Source organism: Planococcus citri, chromosome 5, assembly GCF_950023065.1.
Source record: "Planococcus citri chromosome 5, ihPlaCitr1.1, whole genome shotgun sequence".
Taxonomy (NCBI): Eukaryota; Metazoa; Arthropoda; class Insecta; order Hemiptera; family Pseudococcidae; genus Planococcus; species Planococcus citri.
The window spans coordinates 8851078-8875252 of NC_088681.1; the positions used below are offsets into that span (position 1 = coordinate 8851078).

At 33.5% G+C, this 24175-nt stretch overlaps 1 protein-coding gene across 1 annotated transcript in view; it reads left to right on the plus strand.

The window, feature by feature from the left end:
- The window catches only part of LOC135847091 (glutaredoxin domain-containing cysteine-rich protein CG12206-like), a 111437-nt gene that overhangs the window by 76606 nt on the left and 10656 nt on the right, over positions 1 to 24175 (plus strand). The window contains exons 3-4 of the mRNA XM_065366498.1: positions 9553 to 9786; positions 14508 to 14573. Coding sequence (XP_065222570.1) covers positions 9553 to 9786; positions 14508 to 14573 — 300 coding nt within the window. The remainder of the gene's footprint in view (positions 1 to 9552; positions 9787 to 14507; positions 14574 to 24175) is intronic.

The window sequence follows — 24175 nt, forward strand, 5'->3', positions numbered from 1 at the left end:
TTTCTACAAAAATGGACGTATAAAAATCAACACTGGGTAATTTTACAGAACGAAAATAATATTCAAAGCATGCTGGCATTGCTGGCATCTGAAACGTGATAAACGCCAGAATGTACCTACTAAAAAAGTTTACAGTCAGCTCAAAAGTGCTTTATAATCACTTCTTTAAAACCCAATGGAAAATTACAGAAAACTGCACAACTCGGAATGATATACTTGGTAAATTTTTATCCTTTAACTATTTTATGAATTATACGATTGCATCTTATATTTATGTACGAGCAGTGTACTCATACGTTAAGGTACAAGGACAAAATAGATATACTTTCATCGTCTCGATTACTTATACCTGTAACGCCTCTGCTGCTAATTGGGAACGTGAGAAATGATTATCATAATTATTTCGACTTGAGTATGCGCTTATCTATACACAGTATTACTTTCATATTCGTACTTAGTAAAATACGTGATGGTTTGCGATCAGTTTACATCTTATATCTATACTCGTCATGGGGAAGTGGAGGCCTATAAAAATTATACATACACGATCATACTTAGGTATTTCTAAGCTCAAGGAGGATCAACTGAATGACATCCATTACAACTAAGTAATTATTCTATATTAACATCAAATTAATGTGAATTCATCTAATTTTCGTCCAAATTTTACAACTCAATAGACCCTCAAGTTCGACAAAAAAAATACTTAAGTGAACTTTTGAACAACGACAATGACAATTGTCGACGACGTATAATGAAAATAGTAAATACGATGTTACGTAAAACACGAATACGAAACTTCTATTCTACGAAATACGAATATTGTACTCGTATGGTACCTCGTAAGAAAAGTGCATATATCGCTATAGACACGTCAGATACGCTGACTCGTCATATTATATATTACTACAGCAGGGCGCAGGGCGAACGTATCGTATATCAAAAGATGAATATCAAGGTTAAGTATAGAATTGCTGCAAAAATAGTATATAAAATGGAAAACTCGATGTTTTCCATTTTCAATAAAATTTTATTTATTGTCAAGGTCGTATCTATGGTATTTCTTTGTTCCAATTTAAACATTTCATGCAAATGTGTACGTTTCAAGTTCGAGTTCGAGAAAAGAAGAAGACGAGAAAAACAAAAGAAAATTTATTAAATGACGACGCAATATGCGAAAAATAAGTACGTGGAAGAAAATTATGGTGGACGTGTTGAGATACCTTAGGTCATGGCTTTTGTATGTACATACAGATACGAGTATAATATGAGAATTGGAATGTGTGATGAAGGGTGTTTTGTTATGTTGATTTGACGCGAGCGAAGAGCGAAAATATTTTTAAAGATATTTTTTTATTGGAATTTGAGCGTTTTTTTGTACCTTTCATTACCTTTATTACGACTTTGTGCTTTTTTCCAGGGTGTAAGACGTAGTATAGATATTGCATGTTTTTGCGTTTCTTATTGTTTTGAAAAAGTATGTGCTTAATGCTGAAAAAATTGGCTCAAATGAACAGTTACGAGAAGTTTACTATGTTTTATAGTTCAATTTCCCCAAAAAAAGAGCATGAGAGATGAGAGTCAAATATTAAATGCAGACAAAAATGACGAAACCCCATTTAAAAATACATTCGTATTACGCAAAACTTTCAATTTCTAATTTTTTTTTTTGAATTTTATTTTTGAAATTTGAAGTAGGTAAATAAAATAGAATCCGGAATCTTATTCACAAATTGTTCCTAATCTCACTTTTTTCTGATTCAATCACTCTCGTGTACCCCAAGTCCTTCACTATCTTTAAAATGAAAAGCTGAAAAACATCGAAAGGATTTTCTTATTTTTGAACAAAATCGGTAATTTTTTCCATTTTGTTACTTTTAAACAAGAAATGTCATTTTCTGGCATTTTTGGCATTTGAATACAAAACAGGTGATTTTTTTGTCATTTTTTCTATCAATTTTAAACAAAAAATGTTTGTTTTTGTAATTATTAAATGAAAATAATAATTTTTGTCATTTTAAACAAAACCGTTCATTTTTTGTCATTTTTATCAATTTCAAAAAAAATTGGTCATTTTTGTCGTTTTTGAACCAAAACAATCATTTTTGTCATTTTAAACACAATGGTCATTTTTTCTTATTTTTAAACAAAATTAGTCATTCTTCTTATGTTTAAACAAAATTGTTCATGTTTTCATTTTTGTCATTTTTAAACAAAAAAGGTCATTTTTGACACTTTTTGTCATTTTTAAACAAAACTGGTCATTTTTTGTCATTTTCATCTATTTTAAACAAAAATGGTAATTTTTGTCATTTTTCCACAAAATTGGTAATTGTTGCTGTTTTTGTCATTTTTATACAAAAATGATTGTTTTTGTCATTTCTGTCATTTTTCAAAAAAAAAATTATCATTCTGGTAATTTTTCAACAAAGGTGTAAGAGGGTAAATTGACTTAAGCATGATTAGTAGATGTACTTATCGATTGATTGCTATTGTGTTGTTTCCTAGAAATATCCCTTAGAGTATTTCTACTAAATACTCACCAGAATACCTCACATGCTCGGCTAGGGCGTGGGTAGGAAAAGGTTGCTTTTACACTCTTAACAAATGATCATACACACCATAAATAATAACAAGTTATACACAAGAATAATATTTAATGTGTGCAATATTAACAACACGTTACAGGTTTAGTACATTTGTATCTTATATGCAAATATACTCGTTAACATGACACTTTCTTATAATTAAATACACACGTTGGTGTAGGTTTGGATAAGTGAAAAAAAATAATTTTTGTAATTTTTAAACAAAAATGATCATTTTCTTCCCTTTTTTGTCATTTTCATCAACTGTAAATAAAAATGGCCACTTTTGTCGTTTTTGAACAAAAACTATTTTTGTTATTTTTTTTTCTGTTTTCAACAGAAATGATCATTTCTGCAATTTTTTAACATAAAGAGGTTATTTTTGCCATTTTTTTGTCATTTATATCAAAATGTAAACAAAAATGGCTAATTTTGTCATTTTTGCTATTTTTTAAAACAAAAATAGCCATTTTTGGCTTTTTTTTAAAAAAAAATGATTATCTTTGTCATTTTAATAAAAAATTATTTTTTTTGTAATTTTATAAAGAAAAATGATAATTTTTGTCATTTTTAAACAAAAATGATCATTTTCCCCCTTTTTTGTCATTTTTGAACAAAAACAATTTTTGTCATTTTTAAGCATAACAATTTTTGTCATTTTTGAACAAAAGCAATTTTTGTCATTTTTGAACAAAAACAATTTTTGTCATTTTCAAACAAAATGGTAATTTTTGCCATTTATTTCTGTCATTTTTTTTCAACAGTAAAAAAAATGGCCATTTTTGTCATTTTTGAACAAAAACGATCATTATTGTCATTTTTAAGCAATTAAAGGTAATTTTTTGCCATTTTCATCAACTGTCAACAAAAATAGCCAGTTTTGTCGTTTTTGAACAAAATCGATCATTTTTTGTTATTTTTAAACAAAATTGGTCATTTTTGTCATGTATTTTAAACAAAAGTAGTCATTTGTGCGGAAAGGGGCATTTTAAACCAAAATAGACGTTTTTAAACAATGTTCAAATTTTTAAAGTGAAATGGACATTTTTAAATGAAAATGGTAATTTTCAAACAAAAATGAACTTCTTAAGCAAATGTTGACATTTTTAAAAATCGCGTTTCCAAAAATGACGATCTCTATCCTCAAAAGCTTCACTCTTCATTCACTCTTGCTTAGCTTCTCTTCTTGATGGCCGAGTATTTCTTTCAAAAACATTACATCACCACAACAATCAAGATGAAATCGATGAACCTAAAATTTTTTGATGGGGAAGTTTTTGAATACGTTTCTTTGGGGCTTTTGTAGAAATTGAGACCACAAAACCGGATTGTTGGTCTGTTTTTTTGTTGTTTTTAGTGTCAGTAATGCAAGTCTGTTGATATAACGATTAGGATTTATCTTACGAACCATGGACGTACCAATATCAAATTATCTTCGAAGGAGTGACACAGTCGCCGACATCTGAGACGGCATTCATTCTAATTCATACAGTTAATAATTTTCATACACGTTTGTTGTTTATTATCGTGATTCTGTATATATTCAAAACTGTTGGTACTGCGCTGTGTATGTGAAGGTCGCCTAATAACCTCATTTAGGACAGGGCTCGATATCTGAACAGTGTACTGCATGCACCACGACAACATCTCCCAAAGAGTGAGAAAGATTAAAGGTAAACAACCATGTACTCGAATGACCAAATTTTTCATTCAATTAGGTACATAAATTTCTCGCCCATTTAACCAGATAACGATAATTTGCGCGGTAAACGGGTTCTCGCTTCAATGAGGTGATTGCGCTCGCACAAGCACAGGCATTGACCTATAGTATTAATTTTTCTAAAACCTATACGCCTTGGTTTTTCCCCTCTCTATATTTCTAAATTAAAATATTAGTTTGCGAATGAGCAGAGGAGAAAGAGAAGAAAACGAGTTGAGAGTTGAATTTATCAATGAGAAAAAAAAGGTAGCTAGAGCCGGCGTATTATGATTATGATTGTGAAGCATATAGGTACCTACCTAAGGATTAATTATGTGTATTTATGTGCCTACTGGATACACGATGCCAATTGCTGTTTAGAAATACGTATATTTTTTTACGCTATTGCCAATACCTCGATCTAAATTTTTTAATTTCCTTGAAATATTTCGCTGGGGGATTCGTCGTCTCAACTATAAAGTTATCGGTTTGTCGTACTTACTGTTTCTTTACTATACGACTATGTACACTCGAGGCAATATTAATAAGTCTCTCGTAATCATTCGTTGAATATTTTTTTGCTTCTCTGTAGCCAAAAGGATACCTTTCTAGCCTGTTTGATCTGTACGAGTACTTTACTTAGATATATACTTCTAACCTACTCATCTCAACCTATGTTTGTTTACTTTTTAAACCGTAATGTAAGATAGATAAACGTTTTCTATTAGGCAAAGGCACTGATGAAGTTGTTTTTGATTAACGTCGTGGCGTGGGTCGTGGGTGGCTGGCTTTTTGTTGTAAAAGCTCGACATCGGTAGTTGTTTTGAACGATTTTAAATAGAGCAGGGCGAGATTTCACAAACAGAATTCTTTAGTACATGGCTCGCGGTGTAAACAACATTTTGTTATTTAAAAAGCCGAGCTGCTAACTTTTCCAATGACGTATATGATGACCTGTTTCCTGTTCTAGTAGTATCCACTACTTACACGACATCGCCGTCTCGCCGACTCTATGCACTCGTACTATGTGCAGGGTATGAGTATTAAATGAGTGCAGATGCGCCATCGCCATCCTTGTACCGTATCATGAATTATGCATACACGATTCGTTTTTATTCGTAAATTTTTTCCCTGATAAATTGTGCTCGTAGGTACGTAGATGTATGGTAATGTGAATTGAGTTTTTGTTGTTTTGGTTTTTTGTGGAAAGATTCGACGGACGTTGTGTTTTTCAAATTTGAAGATAAAGTTTTAAGGCATTGTCTTTTTTTAGACAAAAATCGCAATTTTTCAAAAACAAAGTCATTTTTTCTGGAGCATGAATGGGAATTAATTTCATCATTTACTCGTAAATGTAGGGTTCTTAAAACAAAGATGGCGCCATGTTTTCATGAACTTTTAAAAAATATTTACACCTCAAAGCAATAAGTAATAAAACTCTAAAATTGATGTTCACTGCAAGGCGAAATGGACGTATTTCTAGGTAAACCAAAAATACCTTATCATTTGTTTCAAAACTGAAACTATTTTTCCAGATCAAAGCTAACAATTTTTTTCTGGAGCAAAAATGGTCCTTTTTTCTGGAGCAAAAATGGTCCTTTTTTCTGGAGCAAAAGTGATTTATTTCTGCTTCAGAGAAAATGGTATTTTTTGTCTCAAGAAAAAAATGGCTTATTTTTCTGGAGCAAAAATGGCACATTTTTCTGAAGCAAAAATGGCACATTTTTCTGGAGCAAAAATGGCACATTTTTCTGGAGCAAAAATGGCACATTTTTCTGGAGCAAAAATGGCACATTTTTCTGGAGCAAAAATGGCACATTTTTCTGGAGCAAAAATGGCACATTTTTCTGGAGCAAAAATGGCACATTTTTCTGGAGCAAAAATGGCACATTTTTCTGGAGCAAAAATGGCACATTTTTCTGGAGCAAAAATAGCACATTTTTCTAGAGCAAAAATAACACATTTTGCTAGAGCAAAAGTGGCACATTTTGCTAGAGCAAAAGTGGCACATTTTGCTAGAGCAAAAATGGCACATTTTTTTCCAGAGCAAAAATGGCACATTTTTTTCCAGAGCAATAATGGCACATTTTTTCTAGAGCAAAACTGGCACCATTTTTTTCTGGAGCGAAAATGGCACCATTTTTTCTGGAGCAAAATGGCATTTTTCTGGAGAAAAAATGGCACATTTTTTCCAAGAGCAAAAATGGCACATTTTTTCCTAGAGCAAAAATGGCACATTTTTTCCTAGAGCAAAAACGGCACATTTTTCTAGAGCAAAAATAACACATTTTGCTAGAGCATAAATGGCACCACTATTTTCTGGAGCAAAAATGGCACATTTTTTGGAGCAAAAATGGCACATTTTTTGGAGCAAAAATGGCACATTTTTTCTAGAGCAAAACTGGCACCATTTTTTTCTAGAGCAAAAATGGCACCATTTTTTCTGGAGCAAAATGGCACTTTTCTGGAGAAAAAATGGCTCAGTTTTTCCTAGAGCAAAATTGCCACATTTTTTCTAGAGCAAGAATGATGAAAAAATTTAGTGCCACTTTGTCTTTTTGGAGTAAAAATGCCTCACTTTTTTTGGTGGGAAACTGCTTATTTTTTAGCTGAAGAATGATCAGTTTTTTCTTGAGAAAAGTGGCTCTTTTTTGGAGCAAAACTAGTTCATTATTCTGAAGGAAAAATAGCTCTTTTTTTCTAGAGCAAATTAGTCTATTTTTGTAGCAAAAATGGTTCATATTTTTGAAGCAAAAATGACTCATTTTTTGGAGCAAAAATGGCTCATTTTTGAAGCAAAAAATTGTCAATTTTTTTCTTAAACAGAAAGGGTTTTTGAGGCAAAAATGACCCATTGTTTCTGGAGCAATAATGGTCCAATTTGTTCTTGAGCGAAAATGGCTCATTTTTTTATAGCAAAAAAATGGTCAATTTTTTCAGCAAAAAATAGTCAATTAATTTCTTTTAAAAAATGGCCCATTTTTTGGAACAGAAATGGTCAATCATCTCTTCTGGAGCAAAAATGGTCCATTTTGTTGTGGCGGAAACATGATCCATGGAGAAAAACTGGTCCCTGTTTTCCCAGCACAAAATGGTCCATTTTTATCTGGAGCAAAAATGATTCATTTTTTAGAAGCAAAAATAGTCTATTTTTTGGTAGCAAAAACTGTCTGAATGTTTTCCAGAGCAAACCTTGTCATTCTTTTCAATAACAAAAATGTTCATTTTTTATGAAAAGTAATAAAGGTCATTTTTCTGTAGCAAAAATGAAAGCCAAATAGTCATTTCCCAGCGCAAAAATGGTAGATAATTTGGGTCTGAACACACCCACTGATTCAAATAGTGTCTGTCTCAATCACAGGTCCTTACTTGGGTCTGAACACACCCACTGATTGAAAACAAAGTCTGACTCAACCACCAGTGATTTCACTTCTGATTGTTCGATTTTGGCAAAGAATAAATGGAAGAATGAATGGAAGAAAGAAAGAAAGAAAGACACAAAAAAAAGAACAGACAAAAAGGCTGAAAGACAAAGAGAAGAAAATATGACGAAAAGACAAGAAATTGATGACAAGACGAAAAGACGACAAATAGACAAAAAGATGAAAAGACGGAAAGTTGAAAAGATAACAAAAAGATGAAAAGACAATGAGAAGAGGATAATATGGCAAAAAGACGAAAAGACGAATAAACGAAAAGACAAAAAGATGGAAAGATAGACGAATGAAAAGATAATAAGACGATGAGACGAAAGGACAAAAGGACGAAAAGACAAAAAGACGATAAGAAAAAAGGACGAAAAGACGAGAAGACTAAAAGACAAAATGACAAAAAGAAGAAAAGACAAAAAGATGATAAGAGGAAAGGACGAAAACACAAAAAGACAAAAAGATGGAAGATGGAAAGAGACGAAAAGGAAAAAAGGCGAAAAGGTGAAAGTGAAAAGACCAAAGGACCAAAAGACTTTCAATTCAGTATTCAGTTTAGTTCAGTTCAGTTCTGTTCTGTCCAGTTCACCATTAAAATTTTCGGGTTAGAAAAAAATGATGCTGCTTATTTATGTACTTGTTTTCAAGAAGAGCAAATTGTTCATTTCTGCTGAAACAGAAATTCGCAGTTTTCTAGAGCAAAAATGTTTACCTTTCACAGCCAAAGTATAGTCATTCTAAGCAAAATAGACATTTTTTCAACACAATACTTGATAACATTTTTTCAGTGGGACATTTTCTGAAATCAAGTTGCAATTTTCCTAAATCAAAAATGGTCATTTTCTGTAGCCAATCCCCCCCCCCCTCCTCGTTTTTAATGTAGCTATAAAATTTCACATCAAAGCGGACCATTTGCATGGAATTTTCTGAATCCTTCAGCTTCTCAAACTAATTCTCACATTTTCAGTATCTACAATTTCAAAAATTTATTGGGAAAATGAAAACCTTGCCGTAGGTTTCAGAATAAATGGAAATAATCAAATTCGAGGTTGAAACGTTTGCGTCATTCATGAAAAACTACCAAAAAATTGTTCGTTTTTTTTTTGGTGAAAATTAAAATATGTTGTGCGTCATATGTATATATATAGGAGTCCGAATAACCTACGTAAGGCATGTTTACAAGATTCATTCATTTCAAATGAAAACCTATTAATAGTAGCTCATGAACGATTAAATTATCACGTATCTTTATTCATCTGTAAAAAAGTTTTACATTCTGCTCGCAAACTCGCTAAAATAGATACGTATATTTTACCCACTGCAGACAACAGGTGAAAATCTAAAAAAAGATGTTGCTTTTACGCCCTCGGAGGAATATCGTTTCCTTCACCTCCCCTTTCTATTTTGACTATTCCCTGCAGAGTTGTAAAAAGTCTTTTCCAACTTGTGAATAATATTACATTATGTAAGAGAATAGCGTATCAGAGCAAATAATATACTGAATGATGAGGTGCTTTGTACGAGTACAAGTACATCTAGAACAACACAGTGCATCTTGCCATATACGTATGAAATGATTTCGATGAGAACTGGGGCTATATTTTTGTGTAATAATAATTGTATTCGTTCGTACATCGTGTGGAATAATATACAAATAGATATACGTACCTATAGTCGGTATAATGTATAGTTCTCGGTATCATCTGCGCCGACATATCCACAGGCGTGTAAATGTAATTTTACAAAACATTACCACGCGCTTATAGTACATATATCTACGTATAGCAACTCGAATATAATTATAATGGCGTTTGTGTTTTTTACCTTATGATTTCAGAGTTGGCAAGAAAAAGAAGCCGGCAAAGTTGTGATGTACACGACGACCATGGGAATTGTACGCGAAACTTATCATAGATGTTTAAAAGTCAAACAAATCTTAAGAACACATTTAGTGAAATTTGAAGAAAAAGACGTGTTCATGAGTCGCGAACTGCAGAAAGAAATCAGAGAGAGAATGAAAACTGATGAGATCGCTGTTCCTCAGGTCTTCGTCGAAGGGATACTCATTGGCGTAAGTATTTTACCTACTCGACATGTTTCATTTCAGCACTTGCACAATAAATTAAGTACCTATCTGAATATCAGATTTGGCATTAGGTACAGGCAGTCTTGATTTTTGATCCATGGGGCATCTTGCCGAAAATTCTGAATGGATTGGACTGTTTTCAAACCGCCCCTCCCCCTAAAAAAACTTGTTTCGAGGTAAAACAGTAAACCTGTCAATCACCTTTGAAAAGATCAATCACTCCTTATGCTTGAAATCAAACATCAAAAATTATAATTTTATGAATATGATCGATCACTTTAAATCGAAGATGGGAGATGAATTTATTTTTAGAGTTCGATCAATCAAGTTTTGATCTTCGTTTGGTTTTAAAACCAAATTTTTCAATCCGATACTGTCTCTCTGAAACAGAAATCGCCCTACTTAGTTATTTTTTTGAAAGCGAAAAAATGCAATTTTTTATAAAAACTGGTTATTCTTTTCAAAACAAATTGTAATTTTTCTAAAGCAAAAGAGCAACAAAAAATTTCTAGAGCCCAAAAATGATCATTTGTAGTTATAAAATAGATAATACAACAACTTTTTCAAAAGCTAAATGATTTGTATTATACTGAAGCAAAAAATATAGTTCCTTTTTTTGGAGAAAAAAGACTCGATTTTTGGAGAAAATTGACTCTCATTTTTTGAAGTAAAATGACCCTCATTCATTGGAAAAAACTGACTCATTCATTGGAGAAAAATGACTCCCAGTTTTTGGAGAAAAATGACTCCCATTTCTTGAAAGAAATTACGCATTTTTTGTCGAAAAGTGACTCATTTTTTTGGAGAAGAATGACTCGATTTTTGGAGGAAAATGATTCATTTTTTGAGAAAAATGACTCTCATTCATTGGAGAAAGACGCCCACTTTTTTGGAGAAAAATGACTCAATTTTTGGAGAAAAATGACTCGATTTTTGGAGGAAAATGATTCTCATTCATTGGAGAAAGACGCCCACTTTTTTGGAGAAAAATGACTCCCATTTCTTGAAAAACATGATTCATTTTTTTGTAGAAAAATGACACGTTTTTGGAAAAAAAATGACTCAGACTCTCAGTCATTGAAGAAAAATGACGCCCACTTTTTTGGAGAAAAATGACTCCCATTTCTTGAAAAAAATGACTCAATTTTTGGAAAAAAATGACTCGATCGTTGGAGAAAAATGACTCGATTTTTGAAGAAAAAATGACTCATTTTCTGGAGAAAGATGACTCATTTTTTGAGAAAAATGACTCGATTTTTGGAGGAAAATGACTCTCATTCATTGGAGAAAGACGCCCACTTCTTTGGAGAAAAATGACTCGATTTTTTGAGAGAAATGACTCCGATTTCTTGAAAAAAATTACGCATTTTTTGTCGAAAAGTGACTCATTTTTCTTGAGAATAATGACTCGATTTTTGGAGGAAAATGACTCTCATTCATTGGAGAAAGACGCCCACTTTTTTGGAGAAAAATGACTCCCATTTCTTGAAAAACATGATTCATTTTTTTGTAGAAAAATGACACGTTTTTGGGAAAAAAATGACTCATTTTTTGAGGAAAATGACTCGATTTTTGGAGGGAAATGACTCTCATTCATTGGAGAAAGATGCCCACATTTTTAGAGAAAAATGACTCCCATTTCTTGAAAAACATGATTCATTTTTTTGTAGAAAAATGACTCATTTTTTGAAGAAAAATGACTCTCAGTCATTGAAGAAAAATGACGCCCACTTTTTTGGAGAAAAATGACGCCCACTTTTTTTGGAGAAAAATGACTCGATTGTTAGAGAAAAATGACTCGATTTTCAGAGAAAAATGATTCGGTTTTTGGAGAAAAATTACTCATTTTTTGAAGAAAAGTTACTCTCATTCATTAAAGAAAAATGACTCCCATTTTGTGGAAAAAATGACTCATTTTTTTGAGAAAAATGGTTTCCTTTTTGGAGAAAATGACTCTCATTTTTAGGAGAAAAATTACTCCCATTTTTTTTGGAGAAAAATGACGCCCACTTTTTTTGGAGAAAAATGACTCCCATTTCTTGAAAAAAATGACTCGATTTTCAGAGAAAAATGACTCGATTTTTGGAGAAAAATTACTCATTTTTTGAAGAAAAGTTACTCTCATTCATTAAAGAAAAATGACTCCCTGGGTTTTGGAGAAAAATGACTCCCATTTTGTGGAAAAAATGACTCATTTTTTTGAGAAAAATGGTTTACTTTTTGGAGAAAATGACTCTCATTTTTAGGAGAAAAATTACTCCCATTTTTTTTTTGAGAAAAATGACTTATTTTTTGGAGAAAAATGACTATTTTTTGGAGAAAAATAGGTAACTCATTTTTTGAAGAAAAATGACTCCTGGAGGGTTTTTGGAGAAAAATGACTCCCTTTTTTGGAGAAGAATGACTCCCGTTTTTGGAGAAGAATGACTCCCATTTTTTGGTGAAAATTGACTGTCATTTTTTGGAGAGAAATGGTTCATTTTTGAGTGCAAATATTAGATCTTTTCAGGAGCAAAAAATGGTCTGATTAGCTGGATCAAAAAAGGTCCATGATTTTACGGAGCAAAAAGGGCCCACTTTTTGAGAGCCAAATGACCTTTTTTTCTGGAGCAAAAATGGCCTATTTTTCTAAAGTAAAAACATTACTATTTTTCTAAAGCAAAAAAATGAACATTTTCCTGAAGCAGAAATGTCCCTTTTTCTGAAACAAAAATGCCCCTTTTTTCTGATACAAAAATGACAATTCTTCTGAAACGAAAGTGAACACTTGTCTGAATGAAAAAAGGTGGAAAAAATTGATATTTTTCTGAAACAGAAAATAGCCATTTTTCTAAAAAAAAAATCAAAGCCCAAAAATTAGCATTTTTATGAAGCCAATAATAAGATCATTTCCTCCAAATGGAAAAAATCACCATTTTCTTGAAAATAAAATGGCCATCTTTCTGAAGCAAAAAAAAACAAAAAGTGACCACTTTTTTACTACGAAACTGGTCACTTTTTCAAAGCAAAAGTGAGCATTTTTTGATGAAACAAGGACAAGTTTCCGAAAGCGAAAATATAGTGATTTTTCTCAGACAAAAATAGATAAGATGAAATTGTTATTTTACTAGAACAAAAAATAGTAATTTTTCCAGAGCAAAAAAGCAAAAGATTGTCATTTTTCTAAACCAAGAATATGCCATTTTTTTTAATAGCAATAGTGAAAAAAAAATTTCAGGGCAAAAGTAGTTGGAAAAATTATTATTTTTACGGAAACCTAGTGCAAAAAGGGTCTTTTACAGGCCAAAATATAGTAACTTTTCTGAAGTAAAACTGCTTTCAAATGATTGCCATATTTTTGAAGCATAACATAATAATTTTTATTTTTTCAAAAGCAAAAAAAAGTATAAAATTTCCAAAGCAAATATCTAATTAGAATATTATTTTTCTAAAAAAACAAGTGTCGTATTTCTCAAAGCACTTACTCGTATTTTTTCTTAAGAAAAAGTGATAATTTTACTGAATCAAGAATGTTTACTCAAATAAGGTTTTCAAAAACAGAAAACTGTCAATTTTCCCTGGAAAAAAATTACGATTTTTCTAAAACAATACAAAATGATTCTCCAAAGAAAAAATATACCATTTAAGGCTCTGAGACATCAAAATACCCAGGCAAAAAATTGGACGACACTCGTCAATAACAGAGGACTTCAAAACCCCGAAATTGAGTAAGAATTCAATTAAGTCATTTCATGTAGTCACACGGAATAAAATCCAAATACTAAAAACTAACCTATTTTAATTCTACCTACTTTTCAAAATACCAAATGCAACTATAGTAACCGACCTTTTTTTTGCATCACGTTGCGAACGCCATCGTCGCCACGAAATGCAGCAGCATAATATCTCGTAAATGTCGTATATTTATAACACCAAAATGATGGATTTATTGTTGCCCTGCTGCCAAATCTCATATCGCACGCATTAATCCTTAAAATATACAGGAAACACGAAAAGGCATAAATATTTACATACAATTTTTTTGCGACGAGAAAAAAAATTACGTTTAAAATTCGTACATTATTTCAAAAGCTAAATTTCACAGGGTTACCAAACTTTGAATATTTTTAGATCCATCTATGTACTTAAACTAATTTCCAGTGAAAAAAACAATAAAATCGCCCAGATAAATGCAAAGTGATCTTCAAAATTCTTCTTTATACTCACATCTAACCTATCAATGGAAAATTTCAAACTTTCCGATCCAATCAATAAATCCTCAGCACTCGATATGATCACTCCATCGACACAGCAGTTATTCTCAACAGCAAATACGTGGTGGGCGTTTAATTAATCCATAATCCATTAGACTTACGATCATACGGATCGCGTTAATCGTAAAAAAATTAGTATAAAAGGTATTAACGAAATAATTTATAAAAAATCCGCCACCACTTCCTCCAATTACACGCCTGAAAACGGAAATATTACTTATTTATATAACACGTGCGTAAGTGCAAATAAGTACCACACCACGTGAACCTACTTTTTTCACACACACCAGCACGAGGATTTTATTTTCACTAAAAATAAAAATCCAAACCGGTATTTCGTATATTAATCAATATTCGTCGATATATTATTTCCTGTTTGGCGATTGATGAATTTATTTTTTTTCTTACGCACTATCAGTCGACTAACATACATTTTCTCTATTCTTGTAACAGGATGCTGAAACCATTGATAGACTGAACGAGTCGGGCGAATTGAGAAAATTACTTAAACCTTATAAAGTAAGTGTTTTGACGTCTTAATTTACACCGAAATTAATACTATCGGACTATAATAATAAGTATATAAGTTACCTACGTTTAAATTATCCTAATTTATCTCAATCGGCGCCTGCACCTGCCTACTTAGGTATAAAATATGTCGTCGAAGCGAACTGTAATTAATAATTATAGGGTCTAGGTGTAAGTTTCAAATACCGAAACATCGGTTAAATATCTATCAATCCTTCTCTCAAAAAACGAGAAAAAAAATTGCTCCATTTAATCACACAACTATAACGTACTAAATATGTTAGTTTGTATTATGCAAAGAATTTTAAGTAGCACTGAACGAGTTATTTAATACATACAAAAGCGGAAAAAATACACAAGAAAAATAATAAAAGAAAAATACATACACACAACTCTACGTTAAACATAATTTATGAAATATTACAGTAAAAAATATCAAGAGGTATACTCGCGTGATACAAAAATGCGTGCTGGACAATCGCCCAACCTGCTACACAGTGAAATGAAATTATACCTTTATAAGCTCCCCTCACTTCTTTTAACCCTCATCTTCTATATAACGCCTATCTAGATATATGTGTACTATACACACATGCTAAATGCATTTATGCACTAATAGGCATATCATAAATACGACTAACGCACTGATCTACATTTTACTTGTAATTATGCGCATCGTGTTCCTATTTTAATTATCTACCAGGTATTTAGCCCGGCCGATTCGTCGTAATCAACTAACGGGCTCGTGTATACGTTTTGACGTGTGTTGAATTTCATTTTGTATTTAAAACAGGTAGTCTCGCATCCTCTTTTGTACTTGGTTGCCTATAGCAAAAAAATCCTTCCTTTGAAAGCATTCACATCCATTCGTAGGTACAACAAAAAAACGAAAAATTTCCCGTATCGGTTATTTTTTGTCACTTTAGGCAATTGAAGATTACACCAATTTCGTACTACACATTATAACGGTCAAAGAAGTATACGAAAAATTGTATCTCGATAAAAACCTGCTGAAATTAGGTACCTACTCGTACCTGGCAGCAATTTAACCTCGTTTCAAAATGATCTCAAATTAATAGGCTAATACAACATTCATTTATTTGAAATTCAACTTATGGTGAACGTCCATTTCGAGGACTAAATTTACAATTTTTTCTTCTCTTTAAGTTAATCGCCATATCTGGAGCTAAGCCAATTATACTTTTGTTTTCATCACCTTGGCCGAGTTTGTGGATCGTTGTCATTATAGATAGGTAGGTATAGGTATTACTCGTATACTTACAGTGATAAGTACGAGTATGTCGTAGGTAATGTGGGAACATCACTGAGAGATAATTAACAATACAGATGATTCGGATCATGAAATGTGGATTTTTCGTCGGAACCTATCGTTATAAGTATGACGTACTTTTGTTTTATGATCATCTTCTATAATAATTTCAAAGATATACTGGCATTCTTCTGTGTACCTAAGATACCTGGAAATTGAAGGAAGATATGTATTAATTTTTTATTTGTACATCTTCTCTATATTCAAGTTTCCAAATTTTGAAAAAAAAATAGGGACTTGGAAGGGCTCTGATGGCTTGAATCAAATTAATAACCGGATATTATAATTTTTCATTTTTTTTTGGAATAGGGGGGGGGGGTTGAAAGAGCATCGAGAGGTCGTCTTCCATAAATTGGAAAATCATCGAACTCAATATTTTTGAACACCCCATGTGAACAACAGCAAAATTTCATTTTCAATTTTTTGGTTTCTCAAACATGTTTATAAAGGAATTTATGGGTAAGGGAGGGGGAGGGGAGGGGGTTAAGAGATCCTAGATCGAAAAATAATTCGATCAATTCGAATTCAGCGACCTCGAGTTAGTAGAAATCGAGGTCACACAAGATTTTCATTTTTCCCCATTTTTTTCAAAATGGCGAATGGAGGGGAGGGGTAAGTATCAAATTAACCAGATCGAAAAAATGAGTCGATATTCGAACTCAGCGACCTCGAATTAGTAGAAATCAATAGGTCACATCAAGTTTTCGTAATTTTTCATTTTCTTCAAAATTGAGGGGAGGGGAGGGGTGTCAAAACATTCAGATCGAAAAAGTAAGTCGATATTCGAACTCAGCGGCCTCGAATTAGTAGAAATCGATAGGTCACACCAGATTTTCATATTTTTTTCAAAATGGTGGATTGAAGGGAGGGGTGAGTATCAACAGAACCAGATCGAAAAAATAAGTGCATATTCGAACTCAGCGACCTCGAATTAGTAGAAATCGATAGGTCACAACAAGTTTTCATTTTTTCCCCATTTTCTTCAAAATTGATGATGGAGGGGGGAGTGTTGAAACAGCCAGATCGAAAAAATAAGTCAATATTCGAACTCAGCGACCTCGAATTAGTAAAAATCGATAGGTCACATCAGATTTTCATTTTTTTACATTTTTTTCAAAATTGGGGTGGAAGGGAGGGGTGTCAAAACATCCAGATCGAAAAAATGAGTCGATATTCGAACTCAGCGACCTCGAGTTAGTAGAAATCGATAGGTCACACCAAATTTTCATAATTTTTACATTTTTTTCAAAATTGATGATGGAGGGGGGAGTGTTGAAACAGCCAGATCGAAAAAATAAGTCAATATTCGAGCTCAGTGACCTCGAATTAGTAAAAATCGATAGGTCACAACAAATTTTCATTTTTCCTCATTTTTTCATACTTGGGGATGGAGGGGGGGGGGGTGTCAAAACCGCCAGATCGAAGAAATAAGTCGATATTCGAACTCAGCGACCTCGAGTTAGTAGAAATCGATAGGTCACATCAAATTTTCGTAATTTTTCATTTTCTTCAAAATAGTGGATAAAGGAGAGGGATATCAAAACAGCTAGATCGAAAAAATAAGTCTATGAAAATATAGTGAGCACCGTCAGGTCACATCCCACAACGCCATTTTCAATTTTTTAGCATCTGGTCATGCTTCGAGGCACTTATGAGAGGGGAGAAGAGGGAAGATGATTTTTAAAGGACTGAGAAGTTCAATTAATGCATTTTTATTGAATATATGGAGTATATACTTATTAGAGGAGCCAAATGTTCAAATACATTCATGGAGGGGAGAAGAAGGAAAAATGACAAAGGAGCCAGATATTCAAAATGGGTTTATTGAGGAGAGGTGCCAAACGATATTTGAACTCAGCCTCATCAAATTACCAAAAATGCATGCCATGTTTTCGTAATTTTTCACTGTTTTTCGAAATGGGGGTGGGGGGTTGGAAGCGTATAGAAATGTTACATTCCAAAAATTAAAGATATTCAAACACAGCTCACTTCTGAAAACCTGTAAAAATGATACGCCCCACACTATTATTTTCACTTTCTTGTCGTATTGATCATGTTTATAAAGACATGTTGAGGAGGAGGGGGTAGATCGAAAAAATTAGTATATTCTCGAACTCAACACCTTCTCAAATTAGCGAGAATTGATAGCCCTATTTATATCACATCATGTTTTCATGATTCTCTATTGTTTTCAAACCTGTGGAGGGGATTGGGGGATCACAACCCAAAAACTGGTACCTAGTTTTTTGAATTCAGCACTTTTGAAAGACTGTGAAAGTAATATGCCACTCTACATTTTCAGTTTTTTGGAATCTTGACCATTTTAAAGATACTAATGGGGAGGGCGGTGGGTTCATTCAGAGGCCAGATCAAAAAAATAAACACTATTTGAACTCAGCACTCTTGAATTAATGAGATGGGTCTTGGAGGAGCGTTGAGAAGTCGCAACCCAAAAAGTAGAATATATTCGAACTCAGCCCTTGCAGACATCAAATTTTGAAGTAAACGGGTCATGGAATTTTAAAACCTCAAATCATACCTTTGGAGGATCTGAAGAAATGGCTAAAATACTGCTTAAGTAGTGAAACTATCCTAGAATGGTCAAAGTTTCCGTTTTTCTCCAGGAATGGTCCTACTTTGAGAATCCCTTAGCTCGACCTCTCGTAGGACAGAGAGGCTCAAAATTTTTCTGAGCAGTCTCCAACTTAAAATGAGCTTTTTAACCAATTTTTTGTTAAATTCCAAGACTTGTTTTTTTGCAATCGGTCCCTTCTAAAAATTGTGGGAAAAAAATGTCTCATGATTTTGACCGAATTTCAAGAAGACTTTCTTTCGAGTTGAGAATGGCTCTGGAGGTCTTTCCAGAAGAAAAAATCATTTTCAAAAGGAAGTAGGTACCTACATATTTGAGCTTATCTAAAAACTATAGACACTGTACCTGCGGGAAGACATCCAACTAGCGGCCATATTGGCTGAATTACGTGTGTCATGCCAATTTATCCCGCTGGGTGCTTTTGGCTGCGCTATACGTCAGTTTGCTGGCAACAGGGAAAAGGGAGGGTTGTGTAGTCCGCGAGGTACTCCTGACTGCGCGCGCAGCCAGGAGTACCTCGCGGACTACACAACCCTCCCTTTTCCCTGTTGCCAGCAAACTGACGTATAGCGCAGCCAAAAGCACCCAGCGGGAGAAATTGGCACGACACAAGATTTTACTACCGTCCCTTTTCCCCGTTGCCTGCAGTTGGATGTCTTACCCGGAGGGCACAGGTACAGTGTCTATACTAAAAACATTTTTTCAAGGCTGACGAGTGAGCCTCATGAGTGTCCACTGTCCAGTTACCGATTTGCCCCGATTTTTTCAAGTCAGAGGACCCCTAAGGTAGTTTACGATAAAACTGCGGGTCTTACAGGGGTCAAAAAGTCTCGAAATTTTGGATTTTTGGCTAATTCCACCAATATAAAAAATGAAAACGTGCTAACAACAGTCAAGCGTCAAAAAGTAGCAGGGCCCACAGCTGGTATTTTTTGGGCCCAAAATTTTAAGGAAATTAGCCAAAATGGTCGAAAAATGCGATTTGTTTGCCACAACTTTTGGAATCATTGAACTCCTCAGATCGCATTTTTCAACCATTTTTGGGTGGATAGTTTTTTTGGTGCGTAATTTGGTGCCCAAAAAATACAATTTTTATTGTGCAGACTCGAAAACGAGCACAAACCTCAGGAAACTCGACTGGTAACTGACTACAAAATAAATTACCATAAATTTTCTAAAGTTTCAGCTACCCAATCGTATTTTTCGACCATTTTAATTGGACATTTTTATTCAAAAGTTTTCGGCTCAAAAAATACTCTTTCGGATGCAAAGACTCAAAATCTACTAAAAGTCAAAATTTTTAGACCTTTGGACCACTGTGGAGTTTGTAGTTTTACGACTGGACAGCTAAAATGTTGTGAGATTTTTTTCATCAATTTCTGGAGCGAATTGCAAAAAAAATGTCTTACATTTTGACAAAAATTGATGAGAAAATTAATTTCAAGTTGAAGACAGTGCTTTAGCAATTCAAGCAGTATTTCAGCCATCCCTTCAGCCCCTCCAAGGTATGATTTGAGGTTCAAAAATTATTTGACCTGTAGACTTTGAAATTTCATAATTGATTTCATACCTTTAATTTTTATCAAAATTTTAAAAAATCGTTCAAGTGACAATGGCACATCGATTGTGACTAATCTGATGACGTTTAGTTCAAATATTGAATTTTTTTCTTCATGTAGCCCCTCCAAACTCCTCCTCACTGCATTCATCTGAGCTCACCTCCAAGTCCCTTCTCACCAATTTGAGATTGCTGAGTTCAAATAGGTGCTTATTCTTTCGAACTTGAGGTTTCCTTGTGAGAGAACATTTTAAAATGTAATGAAACCAATTTTTTGACCATTATTGCCATTTCTGAAAATTTGAAAAAATTTGACAAGTGTTCGGTTTTCTTTGGTGATTTTTTGACCACCCACTCCACGATTTTTAAAGTACACTGGTATTATTTTTCTGATACATCGAGAACAAACTACGAGATAGTGTATCGAATGAACGCACGAATCAAGATTTTATATTTTTATTTCATTCGGTGACTCTTGACTCGTCATCTCATGCAGCAATTTTTTTTTCACTTTACCTTCTCGCTTGCGCAATGATACTTAGATATGCTTCCACGTTGCGTATACCTAGCTACTCGAGGATCTGGAGAAAAAAAAATGCTGCTGCGTTTCGTTTCAAATCATAATGATTTTCTCATTGTTAGTAGATGATTTTGCAAATACTCGGGTTATATATGCTGCTACCTACCTACGAGTACCTATATGCCATACTCGTTCCGTATATTAAAAGATTTTAGCTCACATACATATAGGTAGGTGATACGTCATGCGACGCTGGAACTTATTATTGTGCGCCAAGTCAAATTAGCGACGCTATTTCATATCCATGTTGTTGAGGTGAAAAGAGCTACCAGTATAAGAGACAGAGAGACGTAGAAAGAGAATCGGCTAAAGCCTAAAGCGCACAGCATCGGCATCAAGTCGACTACTTTATAAGCCATAATGATTATTTCCTGAAATAGCACAACAAGCACACAGAGCACACACACTGACAATTGCAATTGGTGAGGTGAGGTAAGGTGCCTCAGCGACCTGGGATCCTCAATACTATACACACACAGACAAGGTGGCAAGAAGGAAACCGCTGTAGATTGGTCGTATTATAGTAATCCTGTAAACACCGTGTACTTGTAATGCTATTATCTGACGAGGTTATTAACATCGGCTACACATTATGGTATGGTACACAGCTTCACTATTAATATGGTAAACTGTACGTTAAATGAGCGGCCCAACGATTAGCATATTCGAGGATTAGATGATGAGAAATTATGGTTAATGCTCGTACATATATATGTACCTACCTATGTAGCTGTACCTGTAAACGTACAACGAGCATTAAGTATACCCGTGTTGATATACTTATGGTTTTTTTTTCTCCTTCTTCTTCCACTCCCAGAGAGATTTTCCATCTCTGTGGGTTGTTTTGGTTCCGTACGACGAGTATTTTCATATGTAATTCGAATATACGTACTAGTACGAGTAGATGGAGGTAGAAGTAAGTTACCTACTCGAGTCGTGCTAGTCTCATTTTATCGGTTCGCTGCGTCTGTATTAAGGTTGACTTTACGTGCGTGCTCAGTGACCATTTTAATGGGTGCAACGATCATGGTGGGCTGATAAAGTACCTACTCAAGTCTATGGAATATCCAACATGATACGAAAATTATACGATGATAGAGGATTCTTTGGAGAATCCGGTGACGAGATTCTGTCGAGGTTTTTTTTATTGAAACATTTGAGTGCCCACTGTCCAGATAAGCCTTCTTTTTCCATTTTCTGACAAAAATATGTTATGGTATTCTAATGGAGATGATTTCTGTGGCCTAAAATCTTCGAAAAGTTGCCCAAAAATGGTCGAAATTTCTGGAGAAAATTGCGAACTCGCTGAAGGCTCAAGAGTGGCTCAAAACTGGTAGGTAGTTTTCGTAGTGGGAGGAAGGTGTCTCGAAATGAAGCAATAATTCATACTATTTTATTCTTGAGTTTGAGAAAAAAATATTTTATGAAAAAATTGGAAAATGGCCATAAAAGTGGCTCCTTTGAGTTTTTTGAATTTTCCAAAATTCATCAAAAATCCAAAAATGAACTTCAGCACTTAAAACTTTGGGGTAAATATCTGAAGAGAGAAGAGAAAGTGGAAAAAATCCAAACTACTGAAAAAAATAAAACAACGTATCAAAATTTTTAGGTTTCTAAGATCGCTAACTCTGATTTATTCGAAAATCAAATTCGAGTCTTGCAGAGAAAATTCTGTCCTTAAAAGTTCGAAAATGTAATCAATTTTGATTTTGGGTCGAAACGGATTCAGAAATAAGAATCAGTGTCCATAAAAACCAACTTTTCGATACCCAATTTGCTGTTTTTATTTTAAAATGTTTATCCTCAGGTCTCCCTTTGGGGCCTCTGGGGAGACTCAGGTTTGAATGGGGTTAAAAATTGAAATTGATGCCCTTGAAAACCATACTTCGACACCCATGTTGTATTTTTGACAAGCTTTTGGCTCCTAAGCCCTCATCATAGAGGCTCACTTTTGATTTTGGTGTCGAATTGATTTCAAAATTAGAATCAGTGATCTCAAAAATCTACAATTTTGATAGCCCAATTACATTTTTTAAAATTTTGGGCCCGAATCCTCATCAAGGGGACTTATTTTTTGGTTAGACGTCAAATGAGGTTACAGAATCGGAACCAGCAGCTTTAAAAACTTGTATTTTGGTACCCAAATTGCATTTTCCCCAATTTTGGGTCTCATCTTTTTTCCAAGGTTCGAGATGAGAGAGTTCAATTTTGATTTAGGGATCAAAATGATGTCAGAATTAGAGTCTGGGCCCTCGAAAACCTAAATTTCCATACCCGTATTGCATTTTTCATAATTTTGGCCCTCAATACAGCCTTCACCAAGGGGCTAAATTTTTGTTTCTGGGTCAATTTGATCAAAAAATCAGAATCAACTCCCTCAAAAACCTGTATTCCAATATACACTACATTTTTCATAATTTTGGGCTCCAGCACCCTTCTAAGGCTCGAGAGGGGGGGTTCAATTTTGGTTTTAAATTCAAACAGATATCAGAATTAGGATCAGGGCTCTCGTTCTTTTTTTTGTTAAATTTTCCCTAGTCAAAAAAGGTCAATTTTTGGGAAAGTTGTCAAAAAGTGTAATTTTGTGGGGGGGGGGAAGAATGTCAAAAGGCGTCAATTTTTGATAAGACAGTCAAAAAGTACCCATTTTTGGCACAATTGTTAAAAAACTTCAATTTTTGTCAAAATTTTCGAAAATTGTCCATTTTTGGTAAAATTGTCAAACAACCCTGTTCTTGCAAAAATTGCTCAAAAAAAATTTTTTTTTGCTGAAATTGCCAAAAAATTACCGTTTACCTATTATCAAAATTATCAGTGTCCATTTTTTTACGAGTTGATGAAAAATTGTAATGTTTTTTTTTTGTCAAAATTCTCAGAAAATGCAAAATTTTATTCAAAAATACCAAAAAGTACAAAATTTTGGCGTTGACACTTTTTATATTAAAAATGATTTTTTTGTACCTCACAAATCGTAAGGTATGATTTTTCAATCAAGTAGTTCAAAACTGATCGTTCACGAATAAATCTCGAGTCATAGCGAATAACGTACGAACGAATTTTCCCATTAAGATTGTACGTAATATTGAAAGAAAATCGTGTCGAAATGAATTTTATCGAAGGACAAAATTATTTTCATTGAATTTCGTCAAAATGTAACAACAATCGTTTGAATTTTTTCACTCGAATTGTCCATTACTATCTCTCAGCTGACAGTCATCGCAACACACTGAGCTACTGATGTCTATTTTATGGTCAACGCATAATGCTTTTTTTTTCATTCATTCTTTGCTCTCAGCTTAAGCAAATATGCACACACAAAAAAAAGAAAAAAGACACACCGTATTATTATTATTACATTATTTCAGTGAGTAAAGCACATACCTACACATATATGTGCGTATGTTTGAGTTTTATTATTATATTTAGGTTAAGTAATCACGAATCACGGTTTACTTTCTATATACGAGCATATTATACTTATATGTACGAAGATGCGATCGTTTTTTTCCTCTCCTTATGTATCGTATTGTGA